This window comes from Propithecus coquereli, unplaced genomic scaffold (assembly GCF_000956105.1).
Source record: "Propithecus coquereli isolate 6110/MARCELLA unplaced genomic scaffold, Pcoq_1.0 Scaffold62, whole genome shotgun sequence".
NCBI classification, from domain to species: Eukaryota; Metazoa; Chordata; class Mammalia; order Primates; family Indriidae; genus Propithecus; species Propithecus coquereli.
The window spans coordinates 1,949,237-1,972,538 of NW_012152174.1; the positions used below are offsets into that span (position 1 = coordinate 1,949,237).

At 49.8% G+C, this 23,302-nt stretch overlaps 1 protein-coding gene across 1 annotated transcript in view; it reads right to left on the reverse strand.

Annotated features, from left to right (window-relative positions):
• Positions 1-23,302, reverse strand: part of MCC (mutated in colorectal cancers) — a 250,775-nt gene that overhangs the window by 20,161 nt on the left and 207,312 nt on the right. The window contains exons 10-13 of the mRNA XM_012659508.1: positions 21,932-22,035; positions 18,330-18,513; positions 7,519-7,753; positions 2,477-2,683 (exon numbers count right to left, since the gene is read on the reverse strand). Coding sequence (XP_012514962.1) covers positions 2,477-2,683; positions 7,519-7,753; positions 18,330-18,513; positions 21,932-22,035 — 730 coding nt within the window. The remainder of the gene's footprint in view (positions 1-2,476; positions 2,684-7,518; positions 7,754-18,329; positions 18,514-21,931; positions 22,036-23,302) is intronic.

A 23,302-nucleotide genomic window follows, 5' to 3' on the forward strand; every position in this document is an offset into this window, starting at 1 on the left:
AAAAAAAAAAAGTCACCTGGCCTTTTCCATCAGAGAAATTTCTGTACTTTAAAGCCATTCCACAAAACACAGTGCTTCTCTCAGTCAAAATAAACACCGTGAACTAGAGGAGAAGGCTCAGTTCATGGGCCGCCTGGCAAGAGCCCGGTAAGTCCGTTTCCACTACACCCTGGGAACACACAAACACAAACACTGCTGCTCTGTCCCCCAGGCTCTGTCCCAAATTGACTGCTAACAAGTTCAAAAGGCAAAAAAAAGAGATTTGAAGGTGTTTGTATGGAACAGAAACACAATCTTCCTGAGCCCCAGATGCTACCGTATGAAATGGGACCGTGTGGCTGGTCCCCGCACTCCACTCCCCAAGCCTTGGGTGGATGGTTTCATAGTGCACTTGTCACAGTGACTTCTCTAAAGCCCAAACTGTGTCACATCATCCCTGCTGAAGACCCACCATGATTCCTCACTGTCCTAAGGATAACCCCTGCCAACACACCACCTCCACTTCCCGCTGGGCCTTTGCATGTGCTGCCCCACTGGCCTAGAGGTGTCACCTTCTCTCCCCTGGCCCTCTGCCCTGCCCCTCTTCAACAGGCTGGCTCCCACTCTCCACTGCGTCTCAGAAGTTCATTTCTTCCAGAAAACCTGTCCTGCAAATCTGAGTTCTGTGTCCGACTTGTAGCCTCCCATGGCACTTGGGACATTCTATCACTGCACTGTGATCTTCCGTTTGCTCATCCGTCTCCCCCCAGAAGGTAAATCGCTGGAGGACAGATCTTGTCTGTCCGTGTGGAGCTGCCTTGGACCGAGCTGTACGTAACCGGGCATGCTGTGAGCGCCAGATCCCAGCTATCAACTGTGGACGGATGAAATGCAGCCAAGGTCTTGGGAGGGCTGGCCCGGCTGGCAGCCACCGCCGTGTGCCCACTTGCTCCTCAGCAGGTGGGGGTGGGGAAGGTGTAGCTGTGGCCATCTGGGAAGCATGCTTCTGAGTTCTCAGCTATTTAGGGAGTGACAGCTCACTGCCACACAGCACCGACACTGTTCCTTCCTTCCCAGGTACACAACTCTCTCAGAGACACCCCTGCGCTTGTGCTATGAGAAGACACTTAATGAACCAGCAAGTCGGCAAATGCCCACACATCCTGCTCTGACACAAAGTGGGCTCGAGAGAAACTTGCCTGTATTAGAACAGAAAAATATGATGCACAGAATATGCAGTATCCTTAGACAGGGATTTAATTCTTTAGGGTCTAGAGGGTTTTTTCCTTCCAATGCCATTTTTGGAATAGTTTTGAGGTACAGGATAATGGAATGAACTTGGATTCCAAAAAAAACCCAGAAAGACCTGGGGGCTGATAGGAGCGTGAGCTGCAGAATTATGTCAGCAGACAGCCCACTCTCTGAGGATGCAGGCTCCATAAGCTGAGGCTCGCCTTCCTCCTCCTCTGCCTCCAGGCGGCTTCCGGTGCACCACCCGTGACGGCAGCAACGCAGAGGAGAGGAAGAGAGCCCATTAGTCACATTTGAGTTACATCCCGATTCTGCCATTTATTACTTGTGTGAACTCTCACTTCTTTTGAGCCTCATTTTTCTCATGTACGTGGAGATAACAATTCTCTCCTCAGAGGTGTGAGATGTAAGGGAGATAAACATACTGATTAGTATGCCAGCCCCCACTTCTCTGCAGCTTGCTGCACATGATCAGCCATGGTCCATAAATATTAAATGGAAAATTCCAGAAACAAACAATTTCTAAGTTTCAAATTGTGCGTCGTTGCTGAGTAGCATGATGAAATCTTGCACTGTCTCACTCCGTCCCCCTCGAGCCTTCATCTAGCGTAGCTACGCTGTCTACACTTCCCGCCCCTTTGTCACTCAGTGGCCGTCTTGGCTACCAGATCAACAGTTGCGGTACCGTAGTGCTGTGTTCAAACAATCTTTATGTAATGACGACCCCAAAGTGCAAGTATAGCAAAGCTGACATATTGTCATGATGGCCTATTTTATTATTAATTATTGCTGTTAATTGCTGTGTCTCATTTATAAACTTTATCATAAGTATATACGTACAGGAAATAACAAGGAATATATAGGGTTCAGTTTTATCTATGGTTTCAGGGGTCTTGGAGCGTAATCCCGATGGATAAGGGCAGTACTATGTACGTATCAACAAGGGGTCGCTGTGTGAAAAGGGTTTAGGAGGAGCTGAGGCTACATCAGACCACCAGGCATTGCACAGATCACGCCTCTGATGGGACTGTGATATGTTTTAACTATTACATAAAGTGAAAACTCTTTTTTTAAAAATGTGGTAACACTCAAAATGCGACCTTCTTCTTAGATATCTAGGAATGACCTGCGGTTCCTGTGCAAATATAAGAAATGGAGGCAGCAGGGCAGTGAGGTATGGCCAGAGGTCACCAGGCAGAAGTGACGCCTGGGCCTGAGGGTGTCCCTGAGCCACTGCAGGCCCTACCTTGCTGGGTTTGTCTTTGCCGCCGCTGCTGGTGGAGCTGAGCGACCGCATCCGCTGCTCCTTCTGCTCCTCCACCTCGGACTTGAGGTGCTCGATGTGCACCAGGTAGGCCTGCTCCTGGGCCTCCCGTGTGCTCAGCTTCAGCTCCAGGGCCTTCTTCTCTTTCTCCAGCAGGTAGAGCTGGGCCTTCAGCTCGGCCATCTCCTCCTACGGAGCAAAGGACACACAGCGTATGAGGCGTCCATGATCTGAGAGCAGGCCTGGCCACCGCCAAGTGGGTGAGGAGAAAGGGGGTCCCCAGCCGTAATCCAGAGACTCGTGAGAGAGTCATCACTTTGGTGCTAAGAATCAGATGACTGGGAGGAGACATGACAGCTGTCTCCACACATCTGAAGGACTGACGTGTGGACGAGGCCATGTGCTTTGTCACTCTACAGACTGAGAGAAACGGGTAGAAGTTACAGGCAAGCAGGTTGTGGTTCAAAATAAGGAAAACCTTTGCAACAACTAGAACCCTCCGAACGGGCACACTTGGCTGCTGGAAACCAGTTAGCTGTGCAGGGAAAGCTGGGTCTGACTAGATCCCTTCCAACTCCCATTTCAGTTTCTGATGGCACCAAGCCACATATTACCCGCCCTGGTCGCCATGCAGCTGGGCCAGGTGGTGGGAACGCCCACAGCTATATCACCCTCCAGTCTCGCCTACTCTGAGGGCCCGAACGAAATCAACAGGAACAGAGTTCTTCACCAGTGACTACTAGTCAGGTAACTTCCAAAAGTATCTTAAAGAACTCAAATGAGAGCTGTCCATGGAGAAAAGGAAGTGAACCCAAAAGAGGACAATGCGGTCCTGGCACAGGAAGCCAGATAACGATGGTACCCGCCAGCCTTTCTTGAGCATGTAACACTGTTTTAAGTGTTTCCCTAATCCTCCCAACCTGAGGTATTGTGAGTATCTCCGCTTATAGATGGGAAACTGAGGCACACAGAAGGGAATTCACCTGCCCATGGCTGCTGGGTTAGTTGTGGAGCCAGAGTGGGAACCCAGGCCGTCTGCGCGAGAGCCCAGGCTTGTGCGCACCAAGCTATGCTGCCCTCTGTCCTTCAGGATGGGCCCTCGCGTGACTCCTATCCTCTGCCAGGGGTGAGTCCACTGCTACATGCCCACCGGGTCCAGCGTCCCCAGTGATCTCTGTGATCCCCTCCTTTAAAGGATTCCTCATAGAGCTGAGTCACTATCCTCAGACGGACTTACCCATGTCACTGGTTCTGGCTGCCCCCGAGGTAACCCTTCTCTGAGGGCACAGGCCACCGATCTGGTGTGCTCTCCTGGGTGCGTTGGCTGGGGGTAGCTGTGCTGGTGGGGGAATAGCTGGAGGGCACCCACCCAGGATTGTCACACTCAGGACTAGAGGACATTAGTCAATGTGCTCAGTGATTACTCAGAATGTACCAAACCTTTTTTCCCCTGAAGCTCAGACATGAAAACCAGAATGAAATGTGTTTCCATACTCAGAAGGTTTCTCATCTTTTGCCATTAGAAGCAGGATTCTGAAGGTTCTGGCAACACTGAGCTAATGTGGATGGTCACTTCCAGAACAAACATAAATGCATGCTTCAAAGAAGGAAGGATAAATCCATGGGTGCCAGAAACGGAGAGGGAACTCCGCCAGGAGGGAACAGCCAGACGGACAGAAGGCCGGCTCACAGGGGCATCAGACCGGTCTGCAGGCCCTGAGCTCTGGAAGCTTGATGTCTGTGCCAGGGCAGGGCCTCGGCCTCTGTGAGCTCGGACTCTCAAAGCACTGCCAAGAATAAGAGACTGGAAAGCTTCCTTTCCGGAGATGTGGCAAGGAAACTTGTCATCTCTCAGGCTCTGGGTAGGAAAAGCAAGAAAAATCTCTTTTGAGGAATCAAACCTCAAACTTGAGTCATGCGTAGGTGTGATACAGGAATCCTAAGCCAAGAATGTAACAAAAAGCAGCCCTAAACCTCGGAAACCCATGGGTCCCAGCAGGTCTAACACTGTAGAACCACTCTGAGGGGACATCTGCAACCCTGGATCCCCAGGACCCCGTGGGAAACGGTGTCCATGGAAGATGAGCCAGAACTTGCATTCTCGTCCCTGCCCTCGCACCAAGGAAATGAAAATGAACAGCACTGACGTGGAATCAGCAGATACAAGAAGCGGAAATAACAATGTGAAAAACTAGCAAATAAAGATTTAAAACAATTAAACAGATAAAGGAATAGGAGTCACAGTGAAAGGACAGGACATTTAAAAAAGAAGAGTGCATCTGGAAAGGAACCAATGAGATCACCTACCAATGAACACGTATTTCCTAAAGATCACGTAAAAGAAGTGAGAATAATCCAGAAACTGGGTTTCTCGGCAGCTGTATCCCAGAACAACATGGTGCGATGCGACGTGACCTGCTGGAGACCGGATGTGGTGTGGGCGAGCACACAGCCCCAGCGCCCCGGGCGGGACCCGCAGAAGAGGAGAGGACTCCCGCGTTCAGCTGGAGAGAAATTCGCAGGAAGGGCGCCGAGCCGGATGCCAGCAATGGCTGCCCTGGATCATGGTTATGGATTATTCCCCTCCCAGATTTTCATAGTTTTTACTTTTTTGGAAAATTTCTAAGATCAGTACACATTTTATTTTCAAGTGGCAAAGGGAATATTAGAGCTTTTATTCCAACAAAAATGTCATTCCTGGCCAGAATACCACTGAATTGATCATGCCACACATTGCCCAGAATGTAAAAAGGAAAACCTCAGTCTTTAGCCCAAGAAAACATGATGTTTGGAACAAATATCGGAAGGGCAGCCTCAGAGCTGGTGCCACAGGGTGCAATGGGCCACAAAAAGGGCTCACGATCGTGGGGGAAGTCACCGTGATCATGGAGCCAAGGCCGGCTTGTGAGCAATGACAGCAGAAGTCAGCCAAGCGACGTGAGATGTCTCCAGAGAGAAGTCAGGGTCTGAGCTCAGTGGGTGGATGAACATAAGCAAGTCTGGAAACGACTGGGCTGAGGGAAGGAGGTGAGATTCCTGCATCTGTTACCACTGCCTAGCATCTTCCCAGACTTCACGCAGACCCAAGCAGCCACCGAGGACAGGACGTGCTGAACAAGTCACTCCCGAGTGTGTTGGGATGGCTGTTGCTGACAGCGCCTCTCCATGTCGTAACCAGAGTTTTTCTCTGAGGGCAGTATTGACCCCAACAGAGAAGACTGGTTAGGAGCTATTAACTCAGCACTGCCACAACACACGCTGGCCTGCTACACTTGCCGCTGGTTCCTGCTTGTGACCCTCCTTCTACCCCTGGGAACACCTCCCTCAAATTTTGACTCCTGGGAGCCAGAGGCGTGGAAGCATCCAAGGCTGTGCAAGTCAGGCCTTTGCTTGCAGGAGAGCTGAATTTGGAAAGCAGGTTTGGGAATAAGGCTTCCAGCCCCCAACTCTCCCATGTAGCAGGGCCTGGCGGTGGAGCCCTATGTTGACCCAGGACCTGCAGGGGCAGCCCCAGGCGGGTTCCCACCTCTACTGTGGGTCTGCTGAGACACAGGTTGCAGTGACACAGGTCCACGCTCCCCACAGGCTGTTATTCTGTTTCCACTCCAGCTGGGTGGGCTGCAGCACAATTCTGACTCTAACTACACGGAGTTAGCATAGACCCTGTCCAGGCTGAGGCCCAGTTCTCCACAGACTGCCCTCACTTCAGGTGCCAGCCGTGTGCCTGCAGTGGGATGAACACCAGGCCATCTGCACTCTGCCTGCAAATTTGGGGGAACCCATGACCCTCTCAGGATCAATAATTTGCTAGAACATCTTGTGAAACCAAGGAAAGCACTATGCTAACAATCACGGTTTTATTATAACAAGTACACACAGGGCAAGGTCCAAGAGAATCCTGAACACAGATCTCCTTCCTGTGCCCTCTCCTCGTTGAGTCAGGCTGTGTCGCCCTGTTGGCACATCAATATGTTCACCAACTGGAAAGCTTCTCTGAGTGTCAGAGTTTTTATTGGGGTCTCATTAAACAGGCATGACTTATTAAATCATTGGCCACATCATGGACTCAAGCTCTGTCTCTCCTCCCCTTCCTGGGGGTCGGGTAGCTGAAAGTCCGAACCCTCCATCATGGGCTCTTCCTTCTGGTGACCAGCCCACATCCTGAAGCTGTCAAGGGGCCCACCATGAGTCACCTCATTAGCATAACAAAACAATCCTATCATGCAGGAAATTCCAAGGGTTTTTGAAGCTTTGTGCCAGCAACCAGGGACAAATACAACATAGTCACATAGTGGTAATTACACCACAGCTGCCTTCTGAGAGTCGCCAGCAGACGACAGGCTGCAGCCTGGCACCCCTGGCCAGAAACATGCAGAGTGTGCCCTGCCGAAGGGATGGCAGTTCCACCACTTCCCAATGAGGGGTACTGGCTTTCCAAGAAAGCTACCCCTGCTCTAGAAATGCCAGCAGATGACTCCACCAGCGGGTGAACAGCTCGAGATCTGATCAGGAAACGCTGACCTGAACAGCCCTGCAAACCTTCACTGGAGGGCACTATGGCCCGAGTAGGCTCAAATTTGTACCAAAGGGATCAGGGTGTCAGGAAACCAGGGCTCTCAGCCAAATGCTGCAACTGGCCTTAGCTGTTCCCCCCCGGCCTCAAGTTAACATTATCAGCAGCAACCCAGGGAGCACTTTCCAGCATTCTGAGATTCGGGTCATCTTAGGTGGAGAGAGACTTACTCCACCCAGCAGAGGTCCGATCTGGTTTCTCTCAAAGGATGAGGTGTTCCAAAGCTGGGCTGGGACGCCCCAAGAAATCCTCTAGAATTCCACTCACCACCCCAGGAATCTCCAGCACAAATGACCCCAGACATATTGAAACCATCCCTGCCTGCAAACGAGGCTCTGGCTCCTCTATAGGGTGGGGGTGATGGAACATGGGTGAGGTTGCTTCCTCACCACTTGCTGGACCTGCTTTCAGAGGCCTCTTAGATTCCTTCTGATGACACCCCGGCATATACCTTCATGGCCATCAGCTCCTGCATCAGCACGGCGTTTTCGAGATCCAGCCGCTGGCTGTCTCCCCGGGGCTTGACGTCGTAGCTGAGGGGGTCGATGTGGATGCTTTCCAGCTCCAACATGGTCAGCTTGACGGCGGCCCTGTCGTTCTTGAGCTGCTGGATGTAATCCTTCAGCCGCTGTTCATCCTCCTTAGTGAACTCCGTGTCGCAGCTACTGGCTGTGGAGCTGGTTGTGCTGGGAAGAAAGAAAAACAAGACACACTACACGTTTGCAAGTTGTCGCCACAAGATCCTTCCTCCCTACTCTTCTGCACACTCCCTCTCCCCAGCGTGACGGAGGTGGCATCCAAAATCAATTTTCTTCCCGGCTTAGGCAAACTATACCGCCTTTTAGGAAACAATTAGGTATGAATAATAATAGAAATGTTTACACCCTTTGATTCAATGCTGTGGACCTCAGAAATGAATTTCTAAGGAAACGATTCCAGAGAAGCAAAATGACACACACAAAGATGTTTCACGAAATACCATCTAAAATACGGTTTAGTGAATTATCATACATATCAAAAGGAGGGAAATTATGTGGCTATTATAGTGATGAATTATGACAATGGTGAAGTTTTAAGTGAGGAAACAGAATGAAAAATAACACGTGTGTAATAAAAATCGGTGTACATGTGTTCAGAACTTAAAAAAGGGATATGTTAAGGGAATGAATAAGTTGAAGAACAAAATACTAATACACAATCTATATGGATGGGGGCGCGTGTATCCCAGGCTGTGGCCACAGTGCCCTGGGGGCGGGAGCCAGAAGGAGGGGCACTGATGGGGATGTTTTGCTCTACTTGTGTTGCTTGCATCTTGTACCATGAAAAATATGGATGTGTCATACGGCAAACACCACTCTGAAAGCGGGGTGCCCCCAGGCCTCCACAGCACAATCTGAGTATAGCATCCGCTACCAACACTCAGGTTGGGCTATGGGGCCCTGGCAGCCTGTGCTGACTGGTGACCGGGCAGGGGCCATTGGGCTTGAGGAGCACCCAGCCAGACCCCAGGCCTGTGGTGGCCCAGGAATGTTTCTAGAGGACCAACCCACCTTGAAAGGGTGAGCACCGCTGGAAAACTGCGCCCGGGGCTGTCATGAGCCCAGTGGCTCAGAATAAGGAGCATTCCACCCAGCCAGTCCTCGGGGAGTCTGGGGCCCGTGGGGACTGACAGCAGCTTCTCTGCACTTGCACTGGGCCGGCCTGGACTCATGCCTCACGGGACTGTTTCAGAAGGGTGGCAGAAGAACAAGCAGGGGCCCACTGAATTCTCACAAGAGAGACCGGTTTGGCACTGTCCTCTCTGTTGTTACAGATTTGGAAAGTGAAGCTCAGAGACATTAGCTTGCTGCGTCACGCAGATGCCAAGTGGCGCCACAAGACTCAGGCCATAGTCCTCTCACCCCATAGCCTATCCTCTTCCCAAGACTCCTGTAGCTAGAAGCCATGCCAGGGGCAGGAGTGGTCTCCACAGCCTACTGGCTGCCTTGAACCCAGGCCTGACCCCCTCACCTCACACTGGAATGGGATACTGGGTCCAGGACCCCAACTCAGCAGATGTAGCCCCCTCCCCATATCCTGGGTATAAGCAAGGGTGACTCTACTCTTATACATGACATGTTATTGAGAAGACAAAGCTTCCAGGGGGAGAGAGGGTACAAGGAGACAGTGGCTGGAGCTCTGCTGCTCAGCTGACCACCACAGCAGGAACTCTAGGGCTTGGGAGACCCCTTGCTAGGATGGAAAACTCCTGAGCACCAGAAGCCCCGTGGTGCCACCCTCTCCCTTTGTCCCATCAGGACAGGTGGAAAGTCACTTGGAGATAGAGTGAGGAAGTCAGCCCGACTATCACACAATATCTCTTCAGGGGCTGGGTGGTGACTCCCTGTGTCAGCTGGGCTAGCCTATCATGCCCAGTTGCTTGGCACAGCAGACTAGATGTTGCTGTGATGGTATTTTTTAGATGTGATTAATGTTTAAAATCAGGAGACCATAAGTAAAGATTAATCTCTTCCATGTGGGTGGACCTCATCTCATCAATCGAAGGCCTTAAAAGGCTCAGATCCCCCAAGAAGGAAGAAATTCTGCCTCCAGACAGCCTCGGACTCGAGATTGCAACATCAACTCTTCCCTGGGTCTCTGCTGTAGATTTTGGACTTGCTGACCCCAAAATCAAATGAGCTAATTCCTTAAATCACTGTGTGTGTATAGATATAGATACCTATATAGACAAATCTAGATCTCGCTCTATGTATTTAGATTTAGGCATCTCTATATAGATGTATCTCCTATTGGTGTGTTTCTCTGCAGAGCCCTAATTCCAAAGTGCTACCTTTACCCATGACCTGAGCATCTTACATACTTTGTACGTCCCCTACTGACTCATCTGTAAAAGGTAGTAACAGTACATGCTTCATATAGTTGGGGTAAAGATTAAATGAGGTAAAATGTAAAGTGCTTAGAGCAGTGCCCAACACAGAGTGAACACTCAATCACTGTCACTCATTTCAGAACTATTGGAGTGCCTCCTAGGGGCCCTGAGAAACTCCCTGCCCTCATGGAGCTCATATTCCAATAGACAAGCAGGTGAAATACACAGTACGTCACGCAGTGAGAAGCACCATGGCGACAAATGAAGCAGGGAAGAGGTGTCGGGGGCGCAGAGTGGGGATGGGGTCGCCATTAGAAACAGAGCTGCAGGGAAGGACCGGGTGATGTGGTGGCATTAGGGTGGACCTGAGGCGGTGAGCTTGGCAAGCAGGAGGGGAGGCTGGCTGAAGTGGAGTCAGCCAGGGGAGAGGAAGAAAGAAAACCAGTCACCGAGAGTGTGGCAGGGCTGGGTGCTAGGTCACCTCGCTCTTTATAAGGGCGTTATCTTTTTCTCTACAATCAGGATGGGTCACAGGAGGGTTTGTCATGGGGAGTGGCACGATCTGCCTTATGCTGAACAGGGTCCCTCCGGCCACCACGCTGAGGAAAGATGTAGGGAGGCCGGGACAGAGGCAGGTGGAGCCCACAGGAGGTTACTGCAACAATCCCAGGAAGAGATGGCGACAGCCTGGAGCAGGTGGGAGCAGGGAAGGTAGGGAGAAGGATAAAAATTATTAATCATCCCCACCATCTCAAGCTATATTTAAAAAAAAAATGAGAAGGGAGAAGCCACACCTTCCGGCCGGAACACTCCAGGTGTTAATCCACAGTGAAGCACATGGAGCCCAAGAGAAGCACGAAAGAGCAAACAGCATCTGGGCAGACGCATGGGGAGCCGGGGGTGCGTGGGGATGAGCTGCCCAACCACAGGGCCCCATCCCAGGGAGGGGCCCTCTGAATTTCAGTACAGGCCGCTCTGCAAACAGGCCTCCGTTTAAGCAGGACTCGGGGCTCGCCTCCACAGACTCATCACTGTTGTGGAGGAACAGACAGCTAACGTCCCACTGACGAATGAGCCGCAGAATTAGAGCGAGCTCAAGTGGTGGCACTGTTCACAAAGCACTCCACGGGGCTGAGCGTGGGGAACTGTCACAGGCGTGGCGTGTCTAGGCAGCGGTGCCGGGAAACAACAGTGCTTCTCTTCCAGTTAGTTGGGAGGAGGCTTCATTAATGAAAGCCCTCCCCGTGAAGCTGGGACTCAGGGCCTGAGGTACACTTACACCTCTAGACTTTCATTAAAAATTATTCTGAAAAATGTCAAACATATAAAAAACACAGAGAATAACCAATACCCATGTGCCCACTGTCTGTGTGACATTTTGTTGTATTTTCTTCAGACTTTTTCAGAAATAAAACATTTATACTTGAAGCATTTTTTGTTGACTTTCATTTAAAATAAAAATTGCAGAATTCAAAGAGCTCTAAAAGCTAGAGTTCTCTACTTATCCTGCAGGAACTGAAGTGATAATATTCTCACAGATTTTCCAATTAGCAGGATTGGTCTACCCCAGCAGTTCTCCGAGAGGAGTCCCCAGGTGGTGGCATCTCACCTGGGAACGTGTTAGGAATGCACATTCCTGAGCCCCACCCTCAAGACCTGGAGAGTCAGGAGCTCTGGGAGTGGGGCCCAGCAGTCTGTGTTTTAATACATCCTTTAGGTGATTCGGATGCGCGTATGGGTTTGGGAACCACTGGTCTACACCGTAGGGTGAGTGGGCATTTGCTTAGTTGCCTGTGGGACGCTCCCAAATCTTCTAGGTGGAGGCCACTGTGCTCCTGGGCTGCTCTGGTGGGTGCCAGTGATTATGAGCAGGCCTCTGACATCAGTCAGACCTGAATAAATGTTCTTCCTCTGCTGCTTCCTACCTTCATAGTCCCAAGTAAATCACCCCACCTTTCTGGGCTGCAGTAAGTAGGAACATTAATTGTTCCTACCCCACCTGGTTGTGGAAAGGATATGACAGTCCTGGAACAGGCAGGACCAGCTAGTGCCACCACACAGCACTTGCTTTGGAGGCGGAGAAGGGACAGGTGGCCACCTTCCTGACAGCTGTGCCGACAGCCCTCCAACACCCAAGCCCAGACTCAGGGATCCCCAGGGCTGTCAGCCATCTGCAGGCCGTCTAGAAAATCTCCACCCAATGGAGAAGAAAAGAAGCCAGTGCTTGCATGGACTTGAGAAACCACCTAGAACCTTCTAGGAGAACATGAATGCGAGTGGGCCAAGACTGACAGGCTCTGCCACCCTCTTGGGCCCAGACCCCAATTCCTGGCCGGATAGGGAAGGCTTTTGTTTCACCTTCTTTCCTGTACTATAGTTTTCAGAAAGGAAGAAAATAAGAAAAAAGAACAAGAGATCTCAGTCCACAGACCTTTCCCTGTTGGAAGCTCAGAGGTTTCAAATGCTTTTAGCCAGAAGAAAGTTTAATTTCAAGATAAGCCTCACAGCCCTTCTGGCTTCCCTCTCTTCCTTCTACGACACCAGCAGGGAACAGATCGGACAAGGTTAATTACAATTCTGCTTTCTGCTCTTAATGCTCCACTGCGGGGTATGATTATGACAGCGGTAAAAGGAGGGGAAGCCACCGGCCTTTTCTCTGGCCTCCCGCAGACAAAGGCACTGGCAGTCTCCCGGGGCCCGCTGCCGGCCTGGGTGAGGGTTAAGTCATCCATTAACTCTCCCGGCTTGGAATGCGGGATGATCTCAGCTGTCAAGGGGGAATCAATCACTATCTGCAGCTACATTACTCCTCTTCTCCAGGCGGGAGGCCGCCTGTGTTCTGTGAGAGGGATGGAGGGGCAAGGCTGCAGTGAAAACCCTCGCCGCACCCGTGTGTCTCGCTCTGGCTTTTAGAGGAGTTAGGACGTGTGGCTTTCTCCTTCCTTCCATGACGCTCTGCTGCAGCTCCCGCCAGCGGGCTTTCCCTTGCATCATTCACACCACACAGGCAGCAGGCCCGGGGCCCGAGGGAAGGCACGGATGGCGGGCTTGGGAGGACCCACCATGGGACGTGCTGTTCAAACAGCTATCCAGGTCACACACCCTCTCTTCCGTCCCTTTCCACCATTCCCATCTCTGTCCTTGAGATATTTCCCCCGCCCACTCATTAGAACAAACTCATTTTTCTTTGGCTTCCTCAGCTTGCCTTGGCAGAAGGTTAGGAGGATATTTCTTTTGCCTCAAAAATCAGTGACGGAATTTTCCTTTCACCTGGCCCCAATTGAGAACTGATTTCCATCAAGGAGCAGCTCATTTTTAGAAGGAAAGTGCCACGGGCTGGGCATCTGTCTTGTTGAACATTTGAAATTTACCTGGAGGACGGGGTCAGTCCAGGTGATATTTGGCACTTTGGCCACTCCCAAGTGGCGCCATTCCTCTAAAAGAGAAGGTTGAGCCTTGTCAACTGCCTGTATCTTTTACTGTCATGCTGTGGGTGTCCCCTAACCCCTTTTTTGAACAGCAGGTTTGTAGCAAGGGACTAAAAACACTGAAACTCTAAACCTCGTAGGGTTTTTATGCTCTTCGAATGATTATCAGAATTCTCTAGGAGGAGAAACTGAAGTTAAATGTGGTAAATTATCTAACAAATTGTCCTACAACTGTCTAACAAAATATGGATATGAGAAAATCTGCTGTCAGATAACTAAAGTCCTCAAAAACTACCTGGGTCCAGAAAGCTCCTAACAGCTCAGCTGACAGTGGAAGTCAAAATAAGAAACAGAAATTTAGGAGATAAATTCTATTTATGCAGCCATTTTTAAAGGTGCCATGATAATGGTGTTGGAAACCAGGCATGTCTAAAACAAATATTAACCCATTTCTAATTTGGTTACTGATAACACAGCAAGATAGACACCCTGTAGGCCTGATAGCTATATTGTTATTAACAGTCTCCTTGGCATTAGAATAAACAGTGTAAATAATTTTAAACCACTAACAATTAAGAGGTACAAATGGAAATATTAAGTGCATTTTTGGCCTTCAGATTGGCCAAATTGAAAAAACGTGTACCACCCAGTATTAGCAAGGATGTGGGGGAAGACGCCCTCTCACACACTGGCTGTAGGAGAATAACTAGATTATGCGTGGAGGTCTGTTTGACATTTGAAACATTATTAATTTATGAGGCAACCAATTCTACTTCTCAGAACTGGTCTCACAGAAACTGCACAAGAGGGATAAGGACAAGAATAGTGGCTGCGGCAATGTAAAAAACTGGATAAAAACGTCTAACAAGAGGAAGCTGTTTAAATACACGGTGGTATTGCTGTCCAGTGAAACTATTCAACTATTAGAAAGAATGACACACATGAAAAAATGTGTAAGAATATAACGCTAAGAGGAAAATGCATGTTTCTCAAGAGTTCATGCAATACGATCTTTGTTAGGTTAAGTTAGATATAGTTCTGTTTTTAAAGGTCCCATATTTTCGTCTGCTGAGTACCTGCCTTCCAGGCTCTTCTGCTGGGCCCACCCTTCTCCATCCACATGGCCCCAGGGAGAACTGCCATGGCGCCACCCTGCTATAGCCACTGATGACCGGCGTAGGCGTCTGAGCACGGCTGGGCAAGACGTCCTTCCCCCAGGATTTTCTTACTTGTCACCAGAGAAACCAGTCAGCCAAACGCTGGTGCTGTGCTGGTGTCACCTGGGGAAAGCGGCCTGCAGTAGGAAGGAGAAGGAAGCCGCACGCAGGGGCCATGCAGGCTGGACATGGAGCCCGGCCTGGCCGCGCCCAGGAGCCTGGTTCTGCGGCTACTCCGGCTCACTGCGGCCCCACCGGGCACGCAGCTCCTGTGAGTGAGGCCACGTAGCCTCCCTGTAGGAACCCTTTCCGTTTGAGCTATCTGAGCACGTTGCTGTCGTTGGCAACCAGGCTTAATAAAAGTACAGTTAATTCTGTGGGAATGTACCCCAAACTCTTCCTAGTGTCTTCGCCAGTGAGGGGCCTGGCATGGAGAACTTTTATGTACTGCGCATTTTGTAATGCTGGGGTTTTCATTGCTTATTTTTACAACGAGCCTACAGTTCTTTTGAAATCAGGAAGTTGGCTCTTAAAGGAAAAAAAAGTACTTCATGTCTCTACCTTATTCTCATAGAATCTAAAAGATAAGTGACAAGGACATTTGAGCAAGAGGGCTGGTCATCTTGCTGTCATGTTGAGGGACGTGTCTGGGTTGGTCTTTAGAACTCACTAGCACGAATAAGCATTAATCCCAAGGACTCTGGCTGGACCCTCCTGACTGTGGCAATGGCCACACCTGGTCTGGCTCTTGTTCCCTGAGGCTGGCGGATGGTGGCGGCAGAGGCCTGTCCTAATTAGACGGCTGTTTCTGTCCATTCACCCTTTCAGTGGATATGATTTCACTTCCCTAAGCCTTTCTCCCGGCCGAATGAAACTTTACCTTAACCTAGACTAGCTTACAGGGTGAGGGCTGGGCACCTCTGGAGCTCCGCTGCCCTCCTTTCCAATTTGGGGATCGTGCCCCAGGGCGAGTGGCCAGCCAGGCGGTGTCCTGGCCACCTGGAGGTGCAGAAGTTCGTGGCGAGGCTGCGATCCCCATTCTCACAGGACTCTCCCGGATCCCCACCTGACGTCAACACAAAAAGGACTCAATTCCAGTCTCGGTGAGAGCAGACTCGCCCCGGCTTGTTCCTTTGTGGATGTAGACTCATGACTGAACGTCCACAGAACGAGCTGGAGTTGTGACACTTGACACAAAGGATGGGCTTCATTAAGAATTCCTATTTCTGCTTTCCAACAGTTAAGTCTGCTGGCCTCTTTGTCATGATTGTTGATAAACCCATCCAGGCAACCCAACCTAGTTACTCTGTCCACTGAGACAATTACGCTTTCTGATGAGACCGTGGCTGTAGTTTTCAAAAATGAAATAGCAACGTCCCTGGGCTCCTGCCAACAGTCGACTGAGGGTTGGCTATCATTTTTATTAACCACCCTCTGCTGTTCTTTTCTAGAACCACTAATCCTCCTGGTGTCAGGCGCTGCCTATGTGCTACCAGAAATGCCACTGGAGGCCTGGTCCTCAGCATTCCTTTCCTGAGTCCTGGAGCCCCAGCTGACACTCTGGTCAGAACTCTGTGCCAGCTGGTTCCAGTGAGAGAAAATGGCACCTGCTGGGCCACATAAACCTCCAACTCACAAAGTTCCATGTCCTTCTTTTGTTTCATAAACTTGCCCTGGGCGAGTGTCTGAGCCAGAATGTAATACAAACAAATTTACTGCATTTGTTTGTATTTACTAATGTAAACAAAATTACTGCAGTTATTATAATTATGAAAGGGGTCTGGTAGTTTGGGACTTTATTTTGAACCTACGTTTAACATCAAGTAGTCTAATTGCACCAGGTTCTAAGAATGTGAACTGACAAATGAATGCCCAGTGTGTGGTTCTTTTGTACTCGCTCTCAGCTGTTCTGATTTGGGCAGGAGGGTAATAGTGAATTTTGAAGGAGAATTGAGTAAAATCAGAGCTAAAAACCTTTGTACTTTGATGGGAAGACGCATTTGAGACTGAAATTAGTTCAAGAATCATTCTTTAGTGAGGCTATACTTGAAAATAATGACTCTGTGTCCTGACTTTATCCCAGCCTGCTTAAATATCCTCCCAACATTAAATTTCTGTAAGAAAATGGTCTCAAAATCAAGGCTCATCTATAATTTAAAGTATTTCTAACAAATATTCAAAACCAGGACCTGCAATAATTAGATGGTGAGAAAATTGTCCTTATTTCTGATTCCAAATTTGTCTCTGATTCAAAATAAAACAACAAAATTATTTTTGGGGCTGGGGAGGGGTGAGCAAATGATCTGTAGCACAAGCGTCATGAGCTACTGAAACACGTTTGCTGCCACCCAAAGTCTTACTCACTAATTCAACAGAACGGGATCACAACATGAGAACTACATTTCTATACTAAATGAGCACAGAAATTATAGATTACACACATCTGGAGAAGTCATTAAGAAGAGCATCTGCTTTCTGTATTTAAACAGAAGAATCTGGTTTTAAGAAAAAAAAATAAATTATAATCTGCGCTTCACTGAATAAGACAATTGTTGCTAGAGTCAAGAGGAAATAAATCCCTTCTGTTTGTGGGCACCAGGCCAAGTTATTGGGAATGTCCCCTCTCCTGGGACACCTGGTCCAGCACAGGTAAATGGACACACTGAGGCAGGTGGCTGGGTCCTGCCAATGAGAAACAGAGAGGGGAACATTAAATTGCTTTCAGACACCAAGAAGACATCAGTATTTCTCCTTGGGCTCATGAGATTTGCTCTATCCTTGTGTGGTTCTGGTCACTTGATCTGTGAGTAGACACTGCTTTGTAACGTTATGAGTTCCACTGTGGTATAGTGGGGAGAACAATCCGCTTGGTGCTGCAGTCCTGGGTTTGAGTCCTCGTATTGGGCATGTGGCCTTAGGCAGGTCACTTACATCGCTCTTAGATAAGGTATTCTCCCCTGTGAAAATAAGGTAAGTTACTCTTCCTAATCTTTCATGATTAGGCAATCATATCAGCATCACCAACAAAGTAACTTCTAGACTGAGGACTGGCATATAAAGGGAGGGCACTCATGTTTTTAGGGCTTTAGTGGCAAGAAAGGAGAAGATGACTAGGGAAGGATTCATTCTGACTCCCATGCCCATGTGAGGACTCCAAGGCCCCGGAAGATTTCACCGGAAAAGGTCTTCATTGCTCCCCTCCCCCTCCTTTTCCAGTACCCACTTCAGTGTTCTAGATTCACAGCGAACCGGACTCAGATTCATGACGAAGTGTTTGTGAGCATGTGCTGTGAACGTGGCATCACTCTACGAGGCAAAACAGATGGGAGGAGAGGCTCTTGCCTGAGAACAGCCTGCTGGGGACACAGGCACAAGGGTGGCGTCTGGAACTAGGGTGGGCTGGGCCGGGCCTTGGGTGCTGAGGGACCATGGCAGCAAATGGTCTTGGCTACCCCAAATGCTTCCTGGAAGTCAAGAATTATAAGGAAATGGAGGACAAAACAATATGGGAGAAAAAGCACCTGACAGAAAGGTAGGTTCATGTTCCACCTCTACCACTGTCTAGAGCAAATCAACCCTTCTCTCTGGACTGCAGTTTCCACACTGGTAAAACAAGAAGGCTGCTTCCTGGGTCTCCTGTTCTGATTCTCTGACACCGTTTTGGATGGAGCAGCCTGCAAGCCTGAAGTGAATGTTGCCTTTACCCAAGCCATACAGTCCCCAAAAGCTGGGGCACCGCACGCCAAGCGGAGTGAGCTGAGGACACATGGACACGTGCCCACCTCGGGGCAGAAAGGCTAAGCGTTACCTGGTGTGGCTGTTGGAGGACAGGCTCTCCCAGGGCTGCACGCTGCAGCCGGCCACGGCGAAGGCGCCCCCGCAGCTGCCGTCCAGCTTCATGAGCAGGGCCTTGGCGGCGTTCTCGGCTGTCTTCCGGCAGTCGTGAGCTCGCTTGAGCATCTGAGTGATGTTTTCATCCCCTGACTGGTCTCCTACGTGGCAGAGAAGCCAATGGATTAATCAACACAGGTCTGGGCAAGGCAAGCCTGGGAGTGACTTTGCATAATCAACCCTCAGTTACTTGGGGCAGAGGTGGCGTGGTGGGGGGAACTAGCAGTGGCCAGCAGAAGAGGAGATCTGCATTCTGGGCCTGGCTCTGTCACTTAGAAGCTGGATGTGGGAAGGCATGTCTCTGCTCTGGACTCCAGCATCCTCATGGACACATGAAGGGCTTGGCCAACATGCTTGCCGGGGATCTGTTCCCAGCTCTAACATGCTATGATTTTGTGTTAAATAATTTTCCAGGCTCCTGGCTTCTCTTCCCACTTAGTCACGAGTCTACTGTTTGGGCCATTCTCCTGTGCAATGGTGCTTCTTCGTAAATGAGGGCAGGGAGAAATGGAGGCAAAACGGTGTCCTATCTCCAGCTTTGGCTAGAGCTTTGGGTAAGTGGCAAGAGAGACAAAACTAATGGTTCAGACGAGGACTTGAGATTTGTTCTGTATTCTCTGTATTGATGCTACCCCAACCCTTCTCCTGTCCTGGTAACAGTGGCAAACTCAAATGCCTCCGGCAGCCAGGTGATGGGGCTGGAGCAGGATGGCAGGGTGTGGCAGTGAAGTCCTTGCTCAAGATGTTCACATTCTTGTTGTTTTAAAAACTGTGCTGGAAAAGGCAAAACTATGGAGACATTAAAAAGATCAGAAGTCGCCAGAGGTGGGGAAGGAATGAATAGGTGGAGCACGGAAGATTTTTAGGCCAGTGGACTATTCTGTATGATGCTATAATGGTGGATGCACGTCCTTATGCGCTTGTCCGAACCTACAGAACGTTCTCCACCAAGAGTGAACCCGGATGTGAACTGGGGCTCTGGGTGATAACGATGTGTCAGTGCCGGCGCATCAGCTGTAACTAATGTACCACCCTGGTGGGGGATGTGCGTGTGTGGGGACATGGGAAATCTCTGTACCTTCCTCTCAATTTTGCTGTGAGCCTAAAACTGCTCTAAAAATTAAAATCTTAAAAAAAAAAACACAAAAATTTTGCTGGCCAAACAAGTCACCAGTTTGCTACCTGAACAGCATGGATCCATGCTCTTCCAAATATTTTCAACTGAAATCTTATAACAAAGCAAACAAAACTTTTGCTAACATATACAAATGGTACACTTAGAACTGAGTGAAGTGGGCAAGGGTGGGGGGACACACCCAGCATCCCATCCTCCAAACAACCCCTCTGCTGAGGCCCAAAGACACTCCTCCAGCTTCCCAGGGCACAGTCCAAAGACCACTGGCCAAAAGCAACTAGAGTAACATAACGAATGTCCGGGAAGGTGACAAGAAACAAGGGAAAACACCATAATAACTGATACTGTGGGTAAAAGTCACAAACCAGTTCTTGCTTTGCTGTACAACAAGTATACAACACGTTAGGGCAGAGCGACAGGCCAACTGCTGTTGTCAGCAGAATGGAAGAGCGAGGTTTTAAGGGGGGCTGCTAAAAATTAAGGCAGCCCTCAACACCACAGGGAGTGGGCAGGAGAGGAGGTGGGGCATGTCATGCAAGAGTCCCTGGACCCCCCCTCCAGCCATCTCTCCAACAACCTTCATGCTTCTCTTCTTTCCACAAATAAGACATTTTACAAACGACTCCCCAGCTGACTGCATTTGAATTCTGCTCTGAAGTAGGCATGACATTACTGAATGGCTCGTCTCATAAATGTATACGTGAGCCACCCAGCATTAGGTAAATACAAAGCATTTCATTACTGATTTTAAATGCAGACTTATTTAAGCCCTTTCAGCTCCTACACCAGGTAGCCGCACTGAGTAGGTACAAGCCTAGTAAAAGGTACCTTTTGAGGAGGGAACAGGTTAAGATGTTCCTCTGATACAAACTGGAAATAAGATGATTGATTTTTTCCCCCTTTAATTGATTATTTTTCTTAATACATTAATTAAAAAAACCTGACAGCAGGCCAAGATCATTTTAGGATCTGTTTCATATGAGGAATAAAGTTTTATGGCTCAGTTAAAAGACCCTGAAAAATGAGGTTTCTAATGGAAATGCTGGCAGAGTTTCTACTTCTGGGCTGGGATGGTAATGCTATTAAGGGGAAAAAAACAAAAAAAAAGATGGAGGCATGGAAGATGGCCCACCATACACATGCAGTGTGTCCCTTGCTGGATAGTGTGGATACGAAGCAGGAAATGAACGCTTCCCTTCCCTCAGCTTGCAGATTCCTGCACATGTCAAAGCGGAAGGAGGACACACATGCCACGGTGCACTGCAAAGCTCTCCCCCAGGCAAGGGGAGGCTCTGGTGAGGAGGACAGGACAGTGTTCGGAAAGTGCCCGGATGATGACCTTCTTTGTAGGTCTTGGTCATCCCGGAAGGACAAGCCCTACTGGAAGCTCATAGCTGAAAGCCAGACTGTGACGATGGCCTGGTCACCACGGACAGGAACACCCGACCTGCCCACACCACCATCTTTGGCTCTGGAGTGACCCAGTCACCTCTGCTTTCAGTTGACTTGCCGTTGCTTCTCCAAAGCAGCTGCTGTTGTAAAGCGTAGGCTGAGGGAGTATCTGGGGCGCAGTTCAAGCACTATTTTTTTTTTTTTTTTGCAGCATGGATGAACCTTGATTTCAAGCACCATTTCTACCGCAGTCCTCCTCACATCGCTGCAGGGCTCCGAGCCACAATCACCGGTCAAGTTCCAGCAAGTGCTGTTCACTAGCGTGCCATGACTACACCCTTTTCGGTGAGATGTGCCTTCCTCTTACTCAAACTTGTGGGATAGGAGTGAGGAGGGCACTGTGGTTCTTGAAGTGCAGGTCAGGCCAGCAGGACCTGTGACCCCTGGAGGGTGGCGGGGAGGCGAGGTGGGTGGGCCACAGCTCACGGGGTGAGCGCTCTGTGAAGCTGACCAGAGCAGCTGTGCAGCTACTACTGCTTTATTCCCTGGCCTGGAGGCGGCGGGAACCCGTGCTTCAAAACCACTCAAAGAAATACACCTGGAGAAGCACAGCCGATGAGGTGTCAAGGCAGGGGCCGTGTGGGCAGCAGAGGCCCCGGCCACCAGCATCAGAGGTGGCTGCGGCCAAGCGGGCCCTCTAATCACTGACGTGGGCCCCCGCCCCACACGGCCCTATGTCGGCCCAGGAGAATGCGTTTCCTATAAGGGCTTGTTTGTTTTAACTCGTCTGTAGTTCTGTTGCTACTCCAGTTCTTGCGGCATTCGACATAAACAATTTACCCACTCGGCCATGAGGAAAAACAAAAACACATTTGACAACTGAATTTCATGTTGTTGGGAGATGACGTGACGACGCCAGCAGCTGAGAGGGGGGCAGTGGAGCAGAAGAGGCAGAGGACGAGCTGAGGAAGAGGGACCCGGGAAACACTTACCAGGGGAGGACCCCACGCCAGCCGCTCGGAACTGCCCCAGGATGAGGCTCTGCTCGCTCTCGGCCAGCGCCAGCAGGAGTTCGTAGGCCTCTATGCACTGCTCGCTGAAACACAAGCACACGCCTCAGCTCCCCGGGAGCGGCGGGCGCCTTCGACACCAGCGCCCGGGCCTGCGGGGGTGGCAGCCTGGGGTCGGCCTCGGCCTCACCACGCACACGGGCAAGGAAACCGCCCACGAATATTCCCTGGACAAAGCCAGCGGCTTGTTCTTTTGTGTTGGCCTTTTTTTTTTCTGAATATTCACTGAATAGTGGATAGCCTTTTAAATTATAAAACTTTAAGCTAGGTTCTAGAAAAAAACAAGAGAAGCAATGAAGGTGGGGGATGCAAGTGTGGTGTCCTGGTGACCAACTAAACGAGAAATGTGATACATCTGTGGTAGCCAGCCTCCAGGCGGAGTCCCACAACCTGGCGTCCAGGGTTGGTCTGTGTGACTAACAGAACATGGCAGATCTGATAGCAGGTCACTTCCAAATTAGGCTACTAAAAAACACCACGACTTCTGTCTTGGTCACTCTCTCTCACTTCACTTTCTCCCGGATCATCCTCTCCAAAGGAGGCCAGCTGTCATGTCTTGAAGACTCTCAAGAGTCCTACAGAGAGGCCCATGGCTTCCTGCCAACAGCTGGGAAAGAACTGGGGCCTCCAGCCAGCGGCCACACGAGTGAGCAGATCCTCCAGCCCCAGTTTTCAGATGATGCAGCCTGAGCTGACAGCTTGACCAGAACCACCCAGCCAGCCACTCCCAGATTCCTGCCCCTCAGAACTGTGATGTGACACATTATTAGTTATACAACAGTAGGTAACTAATACAACACCCTATAAGGAGGCAATTTGGACCTAGACTAGCACCATTCAATATAGCAGCCACTAGCCACATGTGGCTAATTATACAAATTTTAATTTAAATGAAATGAAAAATCCAGTCCCTCCACTGCATGCTCACATGCAATACTTGACATGTTCAACGGCCGCACGTGGCTAGTGGTTGCCATACTGAGCAGCACAGAGAGAGGACAGTTCCATCACCACAGAAAAGTTGTATTACATACTTGTAAAACCTGTCTCATGACACACTCTTAGCTTCACAGAATCTCCGACAAGAGTTTGAGTTTGGGCTTCTAAGAGGAAGAACTGTAGTCACTCTTCTATGTGACCATCACTCATTGGGCAAACAAGGCAGAAGATCAAAGAACAGCCCCTGTCCCACAGCCTGAGACCCACACGGACCCACGTCCACACAGGAGGTAGAACATGTGCGTGACACCTGCGTGTTCCCGGACAAGATGCCTACGGTAGCAAAATTTCCTC